Here is a 17,252-nt window from a genome sequence, read left to right on the forward strand (position 1 = left end):
ACAAACAGCAATGCAACATGGGGTAAAGTAATCTCAGCGATTGATGCTGCAGATACTCTAGGTGCTCCTGAAGTTTTAAGGATTGTAAAGGGAATGTGTATTAAACGGCGATCTGAGATTAATGGAGATGATTGGCCACCATATCAACCTGAAACATATACAACTGTAGTACTTATTCATCACAAAGAAAAAATTGCCTATAAAAAAGCTGTTATTGCTGTTGCAAAGAAAGCATACAAAGGAGAAGTTATGTCATCGTGCACAAATGGTAGCAATAATGATGTGAAGCCTTTATCTAGCCGAATAAAGAATTCATATCTGTCTAGCTGTAAGTACATTAGAAACATTTATGACATCTTCCCAGGCTCTAAGCCCTATACTGTGCTGATTGAAGGTGCACCAGGAATTGGTAAAACAATTTTGACTAAGGAAATTGCATTTCTCTGGGCAGACGGGAAAATATTGGAAGACACAAAGCTGCTGGTTTCAATATACTTACGTGATCCTTGTGTACATCAAATTTTGACTTTTACTGACCTTGCAAAGTATATCACAACTACATGTCATCAAAATAAGATGATAGAAGATTTTACCCTTGCTCTTTCAAATACATGTGGTAAAGATATAACGTTTGTGTTTGATGGATATGATGAATTGCCAGAATCCTTTCGAAAAGAATCATTCATAGCAAACATAATCAACCGCAAAATGTTCCCACTCAGTAATCTAATCATTACATCACGTCCATCAGCTTCAGCGCATCTTCATAAGATGGCAGATTGTAGAATTGAAATTTTAGGATTCACTGATGATGATCGAAGAATGTACATATCACGAGCTTTAAAAAATGATCTTGAAAAGGTTGAAAAAATCTTATCATATTTAGATGATAACCCAATTATCAATAGTTTATGTTATATCCCTCTAAATATGTCTATTTTTATTTGCTTGCTAAAGGAGTTGGCTCCAAATGAACTTCCCAAGAATCAAACAGAAATTAACAAACAATTCATCTGTATGACAATATCTAGGTATATCTTAAGAGAAGAAAAGAATAAAGTTGAAAGGTGTCTCTTGAGGGAAGAAAAGAATAAAGTTGAAAGCTTCTCATTAGACAATATGCCAATGGAATATAGAAGACAATTTAAAGAGCTGTCTGAACTTGCATTTGACCTTCTTGGTAAAGATAAAATTGTATTCAATCATACAGATGTCAAAGAAAATTCTCAGCTTTTCTCAAAAGATTTAAATGGCATGGGTTTACTAAAGGCTGTGAAGCATTTTAGCTTTACAGATAATTGTGAACAGGTTTCATTCAACTTTTTGCACTTTTCTTTGCAAGAATTTCTAGCTGCTTATCACATTGCATCGTCAACTGATGCAGTACAGAAAAGGATCATGCATGAAAAATTTTGGTGTGAACGATACCTAAACACATGGATTATGTACTTTGGCTTAACTAAAGGCAATTATCCTCCATTGATACACTTTTTGTCTGGAAATCGATTCTTATGGCTCACCAAACTCAAATTTAAAGGTAAACAACAAAGTCCAATTGATGAAACTATTATCGAAGATAAAATCAAATGTCTTCACTTATTTCAATGCTTTTTAGAGGCTGGTAACGAAACCATGTGTGAGCAAGTTGGAAATTTCCTAAATGATTTTATACTTGATTTGAGTGGACAAATTATAATGTCAAGAGAAATGTATACACTCAGTTTCTTTTTAGCAAGATCATCTTGTAAAAATTGGCAACTTTTGAATTTATCAAACTGCTCTCTTGATGACAGCCATTTTAAAATTCTATCAAAGTCATGTCTTTCAGATCAAGTAAGTAATTTAAGTATAAAAACTTTAGATGTTTCGTCTAACAACATTACATCATCCTCTCTCCATGAAATTTGTAAATTAGTGCTTAAGTTAAAGATCCAAAAGCTCATCCTAAACAACAGTTTATCTGATGAAGAAATTTCAGCAGCTCTTTTAAATGTTGTTATTAGCAATGATTGCTGCAACTTTTGCCTTCCACTAACAGTTGTCAGTAGTCAGAGAAGCATGAATAGTGTTAGCTGTAGTTTAGGCAGTTCTTGTGACAGTGCAAGCTTTGAAGACACAACATCTATCTATGTGATTAATTGCAAGTGTAATGAATTAATAATGAACTTGAATAACAAAGATAGTTTTGCTCATGCCCAGCGTCTGTTTTTGTGGAATTCAACATTAAACATTGACAATTTTAAGATACTTGCAAAGTACAATGTCGATTTACTTATAAGTATTTTTAACACCAGTTTGAATGACAGTGAACTTGACAACCTACAGTCAGAACTACAGCAACATTATACTTCAAGTCCCCTATCTTTGCATTCCAAGGGAAGAGCAAACTATGTTTTGAAATCTGAGAAACAGTTGTTGATATTTGGTGCAGATATTCAACACTGTGTTCTGCTTTTTAAGAACACTTTCACAATTCTATCAGTTCTCCAAGTGACAGGTTGCTTGCTTACACTTGACGCTTTGCATTGCATAGGAGCTATCATATCTAATAACCGGATCAGCTGGGAAATGGTTGGCTTGTCTGACTGTGGCATTAACGATGAAGGCTTTGCAGTTCTTTGTAGCTACTTTCCAGGTGTGACAAGCGACCATACTAAAGTTGCAATCAGCATTAAAGTGTTAAATATTTCTGATAACTGTTTGACATCACTTTCAGTACCAATTATTATGAACTCCCTCAAACACTGTATAGTAAATCAGTACATTTTGTCACATAACAATATACCACAACAAGATTTATCGGATGCTTTCATTACAGAGCTACGTACTGAATTTGTTTCTGCAAACTTTCTACAAAAACACCCTTTGATAATTATCAATAATGCAAAACATCTGAATACACAGGTGCAACTAAGCAGGAATGTTTGTAATATGTATATTATTAACTGCGAGATTGAGGCTTCCATTTTTGAGATTGCATTGCATAACCACTGGACAATTAATGAGCTTATTCTTACAAACAATGACTTTTACATGGATAAATTTGACCTATTTGTATCATTATTACCCAGTCTCCAGATTATGAAGTTAAGGATATTTCAAGCAGGAATTTCTGATGAGGTTGCTGTTGCACTTGTAAAGCTAAAGGAATTTACTAAGATTGAATTTGTACTGTTATCTCAAACAAAATTTCTGTGTTATCAAACTGATAACAAACAAATTTATAAGATCATTTCACATCATCCAACCAATACAGTGAGCTACTTACAGATAATAGATTGTTGTATCACAGACAGTCGTGTGCTGAAAATGATATTCAATAAATGTTCATTTAATCTACAATTCATTGATTTCGCGGGAAGCTCCATCAAAGACAAAGGCGTTATGGCTTTGCACACTTACCTAACTGGAAAGGAAACAACATTGCATGTGAAAATACTAAACCTGACAAGCAATAGCTTAACTTCATCTTCCATTGTTATGATTGTTAAAATATTCCATTTGTGCATAATAGAAAAACTGATAATTACTCACAACAATTTTTACCCCCAGGAGCTGCACAATGCAATTCTGTCAGGGATTCAACCCAACTCCAACATTCTTAACTTTAGTTGCCACATTCCCATAACGGTTATAAGTAGTGTTAAAAACTGCTGTAGGAATTATCAGTCGAGAAACTGCAAAAAGTATGCATACATTTATTTTGTTAATTCTACCATTACTGAAGACATGATGGATATTTGCAATGAACTATCAGAAGAAAACATATTAGTTCATAAGCTTGTTTTTTGCAATAATGAAATAAAAATGAAGAATGGTGACCTACTTACTTTAAGCCTTGAGCAAGGTCAATATGTGAAAATCAAATCTATTGGTAGTACATGTGAAACAGAAGATGACAAACCAGAAGTCATTAAAGGAATTAATTATCCAGGTTGCATTTTGATATACAAAAATAGGCTACTGTGCTTCAGAATGTTTCATTGCCAAATAGTCGAAGCATTAAGCCAGAGATTAATAGATCAAGTTAACTTGGATACACTGCAACTTATTAATTGCAACATACCATCTTCAGTGGAGCTTTCACAGCTAGGAAGGATCATATCCAGTTCCAAAAGGCAATGGAAATGTATAGATATTTCAGGATGCAACATTGAAGATCGGGGTTGTGCTACACTATCACGCATGTGCAAAGAGTACACTAAGATTGATGATGTCACTGTGAAGGTACTTAATCTTACAAACAATGGGTTGACTATGTCATCTCTTAAGGATATTAGTTCAATAGTGTTACTGTGGAAAGTTGAAAAGGTTGTGATTTCTTGCAATGGCATTCGTCAATATGATCTTAGTCATGCCATTTCTGCAATGGCAAAACATGAGATTTTTAAACAGTACTTATTTCAAATTGAAGTTGGAACTGTGTACAAAAGCATAATCATTCATAATCATAGCAACTGCAAGCAGTATCTGTCAAAAATGTTGACATTTGAAAAGGCAATGTTTGGCAAAATGATTAGTAACAATTTAATTGACAGTCAACAAATTTTAAGATCCTCAACTATAGAACCGCCTCCTCTTGAAAGCTACAACACCTCATCAATAGCACTGCCAGACATAAGACAGGGAAACCTGAATGTAATAAATACTGTCACTGTTGGAATGCATGACACACAGTCATACTTCAGTTTAAGGAAAGGTATAATTCCTTACAGGGACTTTCTTTACGTGACTCAAGAGGTAAAATTTATTGCACCCATCCAACATATCCATGTAGTAGACAGCATCATAACAACTGAAATAGCGTGTCAAATATCAGAGACAATTAGCTCTGGAAAACAACTTGAATCTATTGAACTAGTGAGCAACAATGTGGAAGAGCAAGACATAATAAAAATTGTAACAGCCTTGCAATGCACATCAACACTACTTTACCTTTGTGTTAGTGACAATGTTGTAAGCAATGTAACAGCACAGACTTTTGCTTCAGCCATAAGTTGCAATATTGATCTGGAGCATTTTCACTTGAGTCACTGTGAACTTAGAGAACAAGGAATGCTGACAATTATCAAATCTCTTAGATTAGTAAAGTCACTAAAGCACTGTAATTTAAGTGGCAATTACATCACTGATAAGTGTGCTACAGCGCTTGCATCCATTATAACTAACAATTCAATGCTTTCTCATTTGAACCTGTCAAACTGTAAGATGCAGGAGAATGGACTATTTTGTATTGTAGATGCTTTGGAGAAATCCTCAACATTAACTTACCTAGATCTAAGTTCTAATAAAATTAATAATGAGTCTGCTGTTCTGATATCTAATGTGATAGACAAGAATGATAAGTTAAGTCATGTGGATTTCAGTAGGTGTATGTTGAAAGAGAAAGGACTAATCGAAGTAAGCAAATCACTTTTAAAATTACCTTCCCTGAATTACATTGACCTCAGTTTCAATGAAATCTCTGATCATGTTGCTCAAAATTTAGCGCCAGCTTTTAAACATGCCAGCCATGTATTCTTGAATATCTGTAATCTGCAGAGGCAAGGTATTGAGAAGATTTCTTCAGTGCTGGAAATGGCTTCTTCAGTGAAAGAATTAGGCCTTAGTGAAACATTTCTAACTTCACCTGTAATTAAAAAGTTAGCAATGGCGCTGACTAGAAACATAAAATTGAATCATTTAAGCATTGCAGCATGTGGTTTGAAAGAAGACGACTTTCAGCCAATTTTGCAGGCCACTGAGATTTCGTCATCTATTAAGTACCTGGATATAAGTTGTAATGCATTTGATGGTGTAACTAGCAGAAGCCTAGGTAAACGTATCCTCAGACATAAGGCACTTCAAAATTTAAAGATGTTCAATTGTTCCTTTAAAGAAGATGGGTTAAAATACATATTTAAGGCTTTACAGTTCAACAAGAAGAATTTCTATTTTCTTGACACCAGTTGCAATCACATTAGCAATGATGCAGCCTTACAATTAGCATTGACTATCACAAGTAATCATACCTTAAAACACTTAATACTCCACCACTGTGATCTACAGGAACAAGGGTTTGTAGCAATATCAAATGCCTTAAGGAACATTGGTTGTTTGAGGACTCTAAATCTGAACTACAACAAAACATCAGATAATGTGGCTTATGAACTTAGTGGGGCTATCACATTGAACTGCATTTTTAGTCACTTGGAAATGGTCTCTTGCAACTTAACTGACCTAGGTGTAACAATCATAGCTAATTCACTGGCTAAAATATCATCATTAACACATCTGAATATTAGCTACAATTCCATCTATGACACAGCAGCTAACAAGCTGGCAACTGCCCTTTTATGTAATACATCCCTGCAGCACTTGGACTTGTCATATTGCAACCTAGATGAGAATGGATTTTGTATAATTTGCAAAGCTCTCTTGGTAACTTCTACATTAAGGTATTTAAACTTATCAGATAATAAAATAAGTAATTCTGTTGCTGAAGTTTTGACAGTAGCTCTCAACAAAATATCTACTCTAAATTACTTGATTGTTTGTAACTGTGACATACAAGAACTAGGATTTGACCTGTTACTGGGAACGCTTTGTTGCAAGAATGTTTTACATCATCTTAATGTAAATTGTAATATAGTTTCTGATCAAACAGCTGCTAAAATCTGTGAGGTTACTGCTGCTAGCACATTCTTAACTGAACTAGAAATTGGTTCATGTAACATTTCAGGTCACGGCTTTAGATTGATTGCAGAATCATTGATGAAAGACAATAAAATTTCACTGGAACATATAAACATGGGCTGTAACACAATATTATTCAATGCTGCCGAATCAATTTCAATCATGTTTCATGCAAACAAGTCACTGGAATATTTAGATCTATCAGGTTGCAAACTGGGTGAACGTGAATTTATAACAATATGCAAGTCCTTAAGCAATAATGTACTGCTGATGCATTTTAATGTCAGTTGCAATATCATTACTAGTGAAGTTGCCACTGAAATTGCCTCTATTATTAATGGGAATAAAACACTGCAGTATGTAAACTTTCACAACTGCAGTTTACGAGATGATGGAATTAGATGTATTGTTGATGCACTGTGTAATGTTAAAACTCTGAGAGCATTTATTGCAAGTTACAACCCTGCTATTTCAAATGACAGTGCCAAGTATGCAGCAAGTGTCATCACTAATAACACTTTTCTTGAACACTTTGATCTGTCAAATTGTAACTTACAAGAAGCAAGCACTAGTGTGATCAGTCAAGCAGCAAAGAACATCTCCACACTGAAGTGCTTAATTTTAGATTAATATCAGTTTATGCACAGTGAAGAAATTAAGTACTAGTATGCCTACATATTATAACAATAGAAGAATAAAACAATTTTAGTTGTATATAATGTAGAAGTGTATATAGCTTCAGTATAGTGAAGTATGACATCATAGCTATGTATATTTGCACCACTGTAGAGTGAAGGTATTATATTGTTACATATAGTATTAAGTTAATTATTTCACTATTCATTTTGTACTGTATCATGCACATTTTTATGCTATAGCTACAGATAATGTAAAATTTTCAATCATTTTATACGTCTGTACTTGCTAAATATTTTTGTAATAATATCAATGTACCATTTATGACATAATTATGACACTGGCTGCACTGTTGTCATGTATCATGCTTGCAAATTTCTGTACTCAATTGCAATCTCAAGGTGCCACAATAGTGTAATGGGGTGGTAAAATGTGAATGATGCACATTTACTGCATAAGTTAATGTTAATTATCATACTTTCTTTAGTTACATTATCTGATACTTAGTGCTAAATTAAAGGTAGCTTGTACATGTGCATGTGTGTACCTACAGTCTACATGCACTAAACCTATTAAGAAACACTAAAGTTATTTTTCAAACGTTAATGCCCATGCTTCTCTGAATCACTTGGCTGGCTTTGAGAGGTGATAGAGGAAGAATGGTGGGTCATCAATAATGGCCTTCTCAAATCTAACCATTGAATTATTGCTATGATGAGTCTGCCTCTTGTGCTCAGTAAAGTAGTGCTCAATTTGGTCAATCTTCAAACCAGCACTTTTGGTGTGGTCATTAATGAAACTAGTAGTATAGAAATAATCAGGGAAGACCATGGCTTGGGTCTTGATCCACACAGCTTGTCCATCTTTCAGCTGGTTTGCATCATTCACTCTGTACAAACGACCATCTTTGTTCAGGGTAAATGTCACCAGCACCACATCAGTAAGATCTGCAAATGCTTTGTGAATCTGCTCATTGCTAGGGCGAACAGGCAGCTTGGCCAATGCACTCTCTATTTTGCTTTCAACTGTTGCACGATTTGCCCCATCATGCAGATACATGACATCAAAAGCAGACTTAGCAAGATTAAGCACCACAGCCTTTCCACCAGGGGAAAGTATGCGATACATTTCAGTGAAATGCTTATCAAATGCTGGTTTTTTTAGACCGCAGGTGACATAAAAGCTTAAAGCTAAATCAAATGTATTATCACCATAAGGCATGTTCTTCACATCTCCTAAACAGATCTTAACATTGCCAAAACTAACAGTAGCTTGTTGTGCCAACTTCACCATGTCTTCATGATCCTCAAAGCCATCGACACTTTTAGCACCACTCTCTGCTGCACACTTCACCCAATCACCAGTTCCACAAAGGATATCCACCACCTTTTTTCCAGGCACTTGTGCTGCTAAGTACTCTTTGACATGTGGGATTAAGAACGCCTGCTTGATTGGCTCATCAACATTGTCTTTTGAGTAACGCTCGACTTCATTGGCATCATATATTTCAGCATGACTGTGATGCTCCATTCCAATGACAGGCTGGTAAGCAGAGATACTTGCTTTTGTTAGATCACTGTAGAGGCAGCTGCTAGAACTGATGTCAGTGTGAAAGACTGCTTCTATTTATACTTTCTAAAAGAATTGACTTCAGGCATAGTTTGGTGTAGTAAAGTAATTTCTCTAGCCATGTTTGAATGGATAAATAACTGGCTTAGGTTAATCAGATGATTTCAGTTACTTAACTGATTCATGTTATTTATTTATTTATTTATTTATTTATTTATTAAGGCTTTACAGCACAAGTACTGAAGGTATGTAGGACACCTGGTCCTACAGCCTATTTAAAGTTGTACATAAAGTGTGTTTAAAAAGGTGAGAAAAATCCATGACTGGACCTGAGCAGCCCCAAACTTGCAGCCATCCAATTAACGCTCGAATGCTTACAGGAGTCTGCCAGGCAGTCAGGATGTTTTCTCCCTGTCATTAAGATTTTCATGTATTATATCCATTGGAACTCTAGATAGTGACTTATTATCTCAAAGTAACCCAGGTGGAACCAAATGGACATCTCATGACTTACTTCTAGTCACAGCATATAATAGCTCACCTAACACAAACATACAGTACATGATTTCATATTAATTTTGACTTTACCATTACATAACTATAATGCTTATTATTATGATTATTCATACATACAACTGAACTAGCTAATGGTATTGAATCAGCTAATGAGGTATTATGTGAACCATGGTGATGGTTACAAGTGTTTAGTCAGAAACTCAAATTGGCTGCATATTTCTTGGAAGTAATCCTCTTCTTGTGAAACAGGTTTTCTACTATGGAAATGACATAATTAAGTTTTAGTGAATTCATGACTGTGCCAGTGGTTCTTCATATTAATTATATTTTTATACTTGAATTAATAGGTATTACGTATGTGTAGTTAGACTCACTGTAAACAAATGTAAATACATACTACTTAGTTGAACCTCATTTAATTCCCTTATCTAACACCATCACAAATCCAGGCAATGTTGGCCACAGTCTTTCCACCACAGACTGTGAGAAAGATGTTAGAGTCTGGATAACTTGCACCTTGCACCCAAGTGTTCAATGCCAGAAGGCCATATGCTAAAGTAATGCAAAGTGTTGCTACTATCAAACGATCATTTAAGTATATTACAATAGATTTATTTAACATCCTTTTTATAACATACATCCAACCACATATTGAGCACTGCATTCAGGCTTGGAGTCCATATTATGCTAAGGATAGATATGTTGGAGAAAATTCAGCACAGTGCTACAAAATTGATACCCCAATTAGTAAATCTACGTACCTTACCAAGAAAGCATCTAGCGTTATTCACTATACTGTAGATGATAGTGTGGAGACTTGATTGAGACTTCTAAGATTTTAAAGCAACACCTACTCATAGATTCTACAAAATTGTTTAGCTACCCTGTCACCAACCAATTTTACAAGAGAACATGATTTCAAACTTTCTAGACCCTGGTGAATTACCAGTCATGTTATTACCATAGATTATCTGCGGTAAACAGCAGTATTACACCCACATATAGCTAGCTGGTTGTGCCTTGTAAACATGTTTTTGTTAAAACAAATGTATGTGCATGAGTCCCATCATAAAGATGGTAGGCCAGGGGCGGTGGAGCAGGCCAAAGAGAGAGGGGGCCAAGCCAGCTGTAAGCTGAAGACCCAAAAAAAGGTAATCACCTACTGGCAATAGCTGCCCTCCACCAACTATATCTCCTTATTTATGACTACACATATGTAGCTATAAGTAGCTTGCTACACTGCTTCTCTGAATACTGTGACTGCTCTATTAGAGTATCTAGATCTTGACTGTTCTATTAGAATATCTCGATCTTTTCTTTTACGCATTGACAGCTGCATGGGGGTGGTTGGCTTTCACACAACCCAGTCTGCTTCCAGGTTGAGAGGTCTGCAGCCTGGGGATGGCTATATGTGGCTACACAGCTCGGTGGTGTTGAATAAAGACCTGTGCTGTAAATTTCTTTTCATTTTAGCCAATACTGATACCTGAATGGCCACAATATCAGAAATTTGACGTAATGGGCCAATTGATTAAAAAAATTAACCTAACATAGTACAGTGTTGCATTGGCAATACATTCAAATAGTGTAGTACAATATCCAATCTGTAGTGAATGTACTATTAATAGTGGTGTATTTATCAGGCCTGTATGCAGGATTTTCAAAAGGTGGGACGGGTAATTGAAGTAGTATCCCCCAGACACTAAGAAAGGTTTAAATTTAGTATTAGATTCCATGGCCGAAAATGTCCTCAAAATACAGTAATTTCTAAATGCATACACTTATTAATAATCTTTCTAACACTTGACACATACTATATATTCCTCTTGCATGACATGGACCCATCATATACTGGTGCAAACACTCAATTGTACATACAGTACACTCCATCATTTCTAAGGACTGCTCAGGGTCATTGTGCTACTGATAAGTTATGCTAGCTAAGCCGCCTAATATACATATGAATGCTACCAACTGTGGCATTGTCCACATCACAAGATTCATTAAGAATGAAAGTAACCAACATGTTCACACTCATTCCAGTTTAGAATTCATGTCATTGTGCAGTGATGGATCTAGGATTTTTGAAAAGGTTTTACTGCAGGGATGGATCTAGGATTTTTGAAAAGGTTTTACTGCAGGGATGGATCTAGGATTTTTTGAAAGGGGGGGCTAAATTAGACAGGGACATGGGTAACTAGCCAGACATTAGAAGATACAAAGCCTTCTCGCAAGGCCCTAGTGGTAAGATTCATGCAGTATTTATGGTCAAATTAGCTATTTGGAATAATAACTACATTAAACAATTAAGCATGCCAACCTAGGGGGCCTGGGGGCATGCCCCCCAGGAAATTCTGAAAATAAGGCCCTCTAAAGGTGAATCTGAGAACGTTTTTAGCAGTTTTTCAATGGAGAACAATGGAATTTCAGTTTATCAAAACACTTACTTTTCCATTAAATCAGGACTGATTGCAATATGCATTGAGTAGCTATCATGCATGCATGATAATCTTTTCATTTGTAGCTACCAAGCATTTAGATATAGCTAACTATATACCATAATGCATCAGCTACTCTTAGTCATGCTCTAATCAGCTAAATCTGTGAGGCATAAACATGTATAGCTAAGTAGTAGTGGTGTTGAATGTCACAATTATTAGTATGGATGCTCCTTAGCCTAGTGACACTTTGTTAGTCTTAACACCAATAAAGTGTACTGAAAGCAGAATGCAGTGAAGGATGCTGGTAGCTATTAGCTAGTCCACTGGCAATACTTAGCAAAGAGCAACTATATTGCATTTATGAACTTTCTGAATTTGCTGTTGTGATAGTGAACTTATTTCTAGACCTGCCGGATTATGAAGACTGATCTACTATAGCTGCCTTATGAGACTGTAAATTACCAAAAGACTACAATTTGCTATAATGGCTGTCAACATATTATACTGAAGTTGATAACTGTAACCAATTAAACTAACTAACACTTTTTGAATCATATAAACCACACTAATCACCCTTTATAGCCATAGTGGATAATTATCTGAATAAAACAAAACCCACAATTAAAACTTTTGTAACTGGAGATGTATGCAACCCACAATCGAAATCTTTTTTTTAAGAAATCTTGAGGAAAAGGAAGCTATACCCTCCTGGAACAGAGTTGAACAATAGATATAGTTAATAGACTTTGTGTTGGTAGTGATGCATAGTTCCTAAAATAAGTCTGCTTTTGATACACATAGAAGATTTAGGGTTTTATTGGCCAAGTACTAACTTAGAAAGGAAAGGGATGGGGGGGCTACAGCCCCTTTAGACCCACTCACCCACCCTAAATCCACCCCATCTTCTGGGAGGTGTATTATAAAGCCATCACTTAGTATAGCTATGACATTCTTACTTGCTCTATCTCTTTTATCAAAGAAAGATAGCTAATAGGTTTTCCTTGCTTTAAGTTCTCATCAGGGTCTCTTCTCTTTAGTTTTCTTATTTGAATTTACGCAGAAGCAAGCACGTGAAAAAAAAGGACCCTGTCCAACTGAAGCGACGTTGAACAGTGAAAAAATGAAGCTGCCCATAGCTTTAGCCATCACTGAGTTATGCTTGTCTGAAGGCATCAGTCAGTCAGTCACTAGAAAATTCTGCTTTTTAAAAATTTCATAGCAATATGTTGAAAGCGTTCGAGTCAATCTGAAAGCTTGTTTGGGCCTGCTTCATCGTCATCAGGGAAAAGTGAGGCTGGTTTTTGAGTGATTTTTTCATGGATTATGCTCACACCTTTGTGGTCCCTGCTATACAGTACAATAGATAATGTAAAGCCACAAGACTCTTAGAAAGTATGACAATAATGTTGCATCCAAAATGGTTAGATTATTCTTAACATGTTTGTGGACATTTTGTGAACTGATTCTCAAGAACTATGTAAATTTATGGCTTTGCTCAGAAGGAAATGTGAATTCAATTGTTATTGGAATGGTTGCACACAGATGCAGTGAAAATACATCCATAATGCAATTTGTGGTAAGTGGAATTGTACTCTGTGACAGTGTGATGGTATTGAATATACAGTGAATATCTGTAATGTGATACACATGGAGCACACATGTAGATGAATGCTTAGCTACATAATAATTATAGTACACTTGAGATGATCACTGTTATGTGATATCCTAAGTTAATCTGTGGTGTGTACCACACAATACCATATACATAGTATATAAAACTTTGGTGATTTAAAACATTGGCAAATTTGGTGAATTGCCATTTGATTCACCATAGTTTTTTCAACCAAAGTATATTTCCAGCTGTCATTAGCTAATGCAGTGTGTAGTGACATGTGACAAAACATGACAATTCGCCAAAGTTTTTGCCAAATAGATTTCACCAATCAAAATGTTCTATACCATCAAAGTTTCCTACTATCAATACAGTATACTGAAGTACTGTAGCTATATACTGAGATGTCACATTTTAGGTGCAAAGCATATCTGTATCATCTACATAATGAGTTGATTTTAAAAACCTAAATGACATTTCCTCTATATACACATCCCATATGCAGTATATGTACATGTATTTTTTCTTTGCTCTCTGTGTGATCAGTTCTCAGTCCTAAAAATATTGTTCATTGATATTTTAGTTTAATATAGTTAGCCATATCAAATAGTTAGCCATATCCTGGTTGTGGGGACAAAGTGCACATGTACCCACTCTTTGTGGTGCATGCAAACCACAACAATTAATGGCACAATAAACTTATACCCATTCTTATACCTGTGAAATGGTTTCTTGTATGTCTGCATTTACTGAACACTATGAATGAGAGTATCACAGAAAAAAACAGTACATAGACACACACACGCACGCACACGCATGCACATGCACACACACACACACACACACACACACACACACACACACACACACACACACACACACACACACACACACACACACACACACACACACACATGCACATTTACACATATATACTTTTTATATATGTAGTTGTTCTCAGTGTGCATGTGTTATATGTGTATCTCTCTATGTGACTGTCTCTGTGATTTATGCTAATACAATGTTTGCATATTTGCTAATGTTTGTTATTGGAATAAGCTTTGTATTTTTTATTTGGTTAGCTGTATCCTGTTTATTTAGACAAACTACACATACACCTACTGATTGTGGTAGCTACTGTATACCACAAAATATATAATTATATCATGCTAGTGTAGCAAATTTATACATCAAACATTTTTGTGTCAGTAAACAATAATACTGATTGGTTCGGCTGCAAAATACTATATCAGGACCACTGTTGATACCAGTATAAGAAGTGTATATCTTGCTCACTACTAGCAACACACAATAATAGCAATTGCTACCTTCTTGTTTCTGTCGACATCTCAAGGTTCTGCAAAGCCGTAATAGGAGATTGGTAATTTTGTGTGGTCAATTATCTATCAGTGTCTTTAGTAGTGTAATCATAGATTCAGCTTTGGCAGGCTATACTTCTCATATATGTCTCTACTGCAATGATGATCAAAAATGATAAGTTGAGCATGTGTAAATTTGCTGCACTTGTTTTTAGACAGTTAATTAATCACATGAGCTTTTTACTATTTTGGCTGCTTGTGCATGTGACTCACTACAGATACAGCAGCATGGACTATAATTATTCCAACAATTCTACAGTTGCATGCAACGGAACCTTGACTACTAAAATGTTCTTTTTAAATAAGTTGCACTGTTGCAGATAGGCATTTGATAGTCCTATCCCAAATTCATAAGCTTGTAAATGGGTTATTCAGCATCCCCTGGCTAGGTGAGTGTATACACCTTCCATAAAGAGTTAGAACAAACATGATGATCTCAAGAGGTCTATACAGGCAGATAAAGACGTGTGCATTGTGCGTTCAGGTACTCATGCATGTGTACATGTGTGTGCAGTGTTTATTCTAGGATTTCTCCTTTGGAAGGAATCAGGAATTTTGTGGGTGACAAGATGAAGGTCCACTTCCCCAAATTCAAAATCAAACAGTTGAAATAGTTGCCAAACTAGTTAGCTAGTCAAGGCTGTGTTGATTTTTGTGATTGGCATTGGGTCAGTGAAGCCAGACTTTCTAATTATATGGTTGGTTAGAGCTTGATGCATGGATGTTGTGATGAGACAGTGGTGTAGCCAAGGGTGGACCTGGGTGGTTGTGTCATAATGAACTGGGTGGGTGTCTTCAAAATTTTAAAATTTGACTTATAGGGTATTTTTCATGGTTAGAGCTTTAGAGTAGGGCTGAAACAAATACTAATACTCGGAGAGTACTCGTTAAGGATTTGGTACTCAGATAGTAAAATTGATACTCGAGTATTCGTTAAGATCATGTGAACCAGCTCACATGATGTATTTATCATCAGGGAGTGACACACAATGAAGGCTGTAGAGTTTTATTAGCATTTTTTTGTCAGGAACACTAACACCAGTACTTTAATACAGTGTGTGTATCATTGTTGTTACTTGAAAAGCTATAAACTGTTCAAGGTTGGTACAAAACATGTCAAATGGGTATGACTACAAATAGCTAGTATTCGTGAGTACTCGATTGTTAACTCTAGAGAGTACTCGAATACTAAAAAACCATGATCGTTTCAACCCTACTTTAGAGTCGTTCTTAAAAACAAGGAAATTTTTAAAATCAAGCTTTCTGAGATTAGATTCGAGGGTATTTCTGCTGGTTGTGCATGTTATATTTGAAAGCAAACCTCAAAGCAATTTTTAAAACTACATGCACACTTTCTGAGATTTGAATTTAAGGACAATTTTTTGAGAGCATACTATTTTGAAAACAAGCTTAATAATAAATTATTTAAGATACTGGGTAAAGTTTTGGGCTCTCAAATATTGAATACATGATATAGCCATGAATTTTTGATACTACTGAGTTGCATATGTATCTGGAGAATTTTTTTAATTAGGCCATCAGAGACTAAATTTGAGAGAATTGTGTATGCAATTTCAAACTGATGTCATGCTGAGATTGAATCTGAGGGCATTTTTTTTGGGGGGGGGGGGGGGGGGAGGGAAGGGCAGACAGCAAAGCTGTTTAAGCCAATTTTTGATAGGCTTGTGTGACGGCCTTAATAACAAGTAGCTAAAACCGAAGTAGCTATATAGCTGCATGCAGTGCAGTTGTCACAATTTTAGGGGGGAGTCTGAGATTTAAGAGCCCTAGAATATAAACACTATATGTGTGTGTGTGTGCACACCATTTATCTATCAAAGTTGTTACCCAAGATCAATATAAATTGCATGGAGTATATATACGTATATCACTGTATATAGCTATATCTTACCCCTGAACTATAAGCGTTTGTGTATAAGTCAGTGCTAAATACTGATAATTCTACTCAGACTATAATAGAAACCGAGCAAGCCACATAAGGTACCAGGGGCGGATCCAGGGGGGGGGGGGGGGCTTTGGGGGCTGAAGCCCCCCCCCTTCATATTTAGGCTTTACTTGATCAACTGATATGCTGATGAAATTTTGTCTTAGCATAATTATATGATCACTAATAATACAAATACTCATAAAACCACCTTATAAACATTTTTCCAAGGTATTATTAATGGATTTATGCTAAAGGTTATGCAACAAGGACCCGGATCAGCATTGGAGGTGTGCAAGATCAAGATAATCTAATAGAGCAGTCAGCTAACTACTCTAATAGAATATTCACTGGAAACATGTAGTTGGTTCTGTTATGGAATTTTTCCACTGCACCTATGCATACAATGAAGTGCATTGGTCTGTTTAAAGGGCTTCATTCATCTACTTGTGTAGTTAATATGTATGGCAATACTTAAT

At 35.7% G+C, this 17,252-nt stretch overlaps 1 protein-coding gene across 1 annotated transcript; it reads left to right on the forward strand.

Annotated features, from left to right (window-relative positions):
* The first annotated feature begins 93 nt into the window (after positions 1-93).
* On the forward strand, positions 94-7,305 carry LOC136239819 (protein NLRC3-like). Its single transcript, XM_066030569.1, has 2 exons — positions 94-1,537; positions 3,995-7,305. Exons 1-2 carry the CDS (start codon positions 94-96, stop codon positions 7,303-7,305), a joined length of 4,755 nt encoding a protein of 1,584 aa, XP_065886641.1.
* Positions 7,306-17,252: the final 9,947 nt, after the last annotated feature.

Source organism: Dysidea avara, chromosome 12 (genome assembly GCF_963678975.1).
Source record: "Dysidea avara chromosome 12, odDysAvar1.4, whole genome shotgun sequence".
NCBI classification, from domain to species: Eukaryota; Metazoa; Porifera; class Demospongiae; order Dictyoceratida; family Dysideidae; genus Dysidea; species Dysidea avara.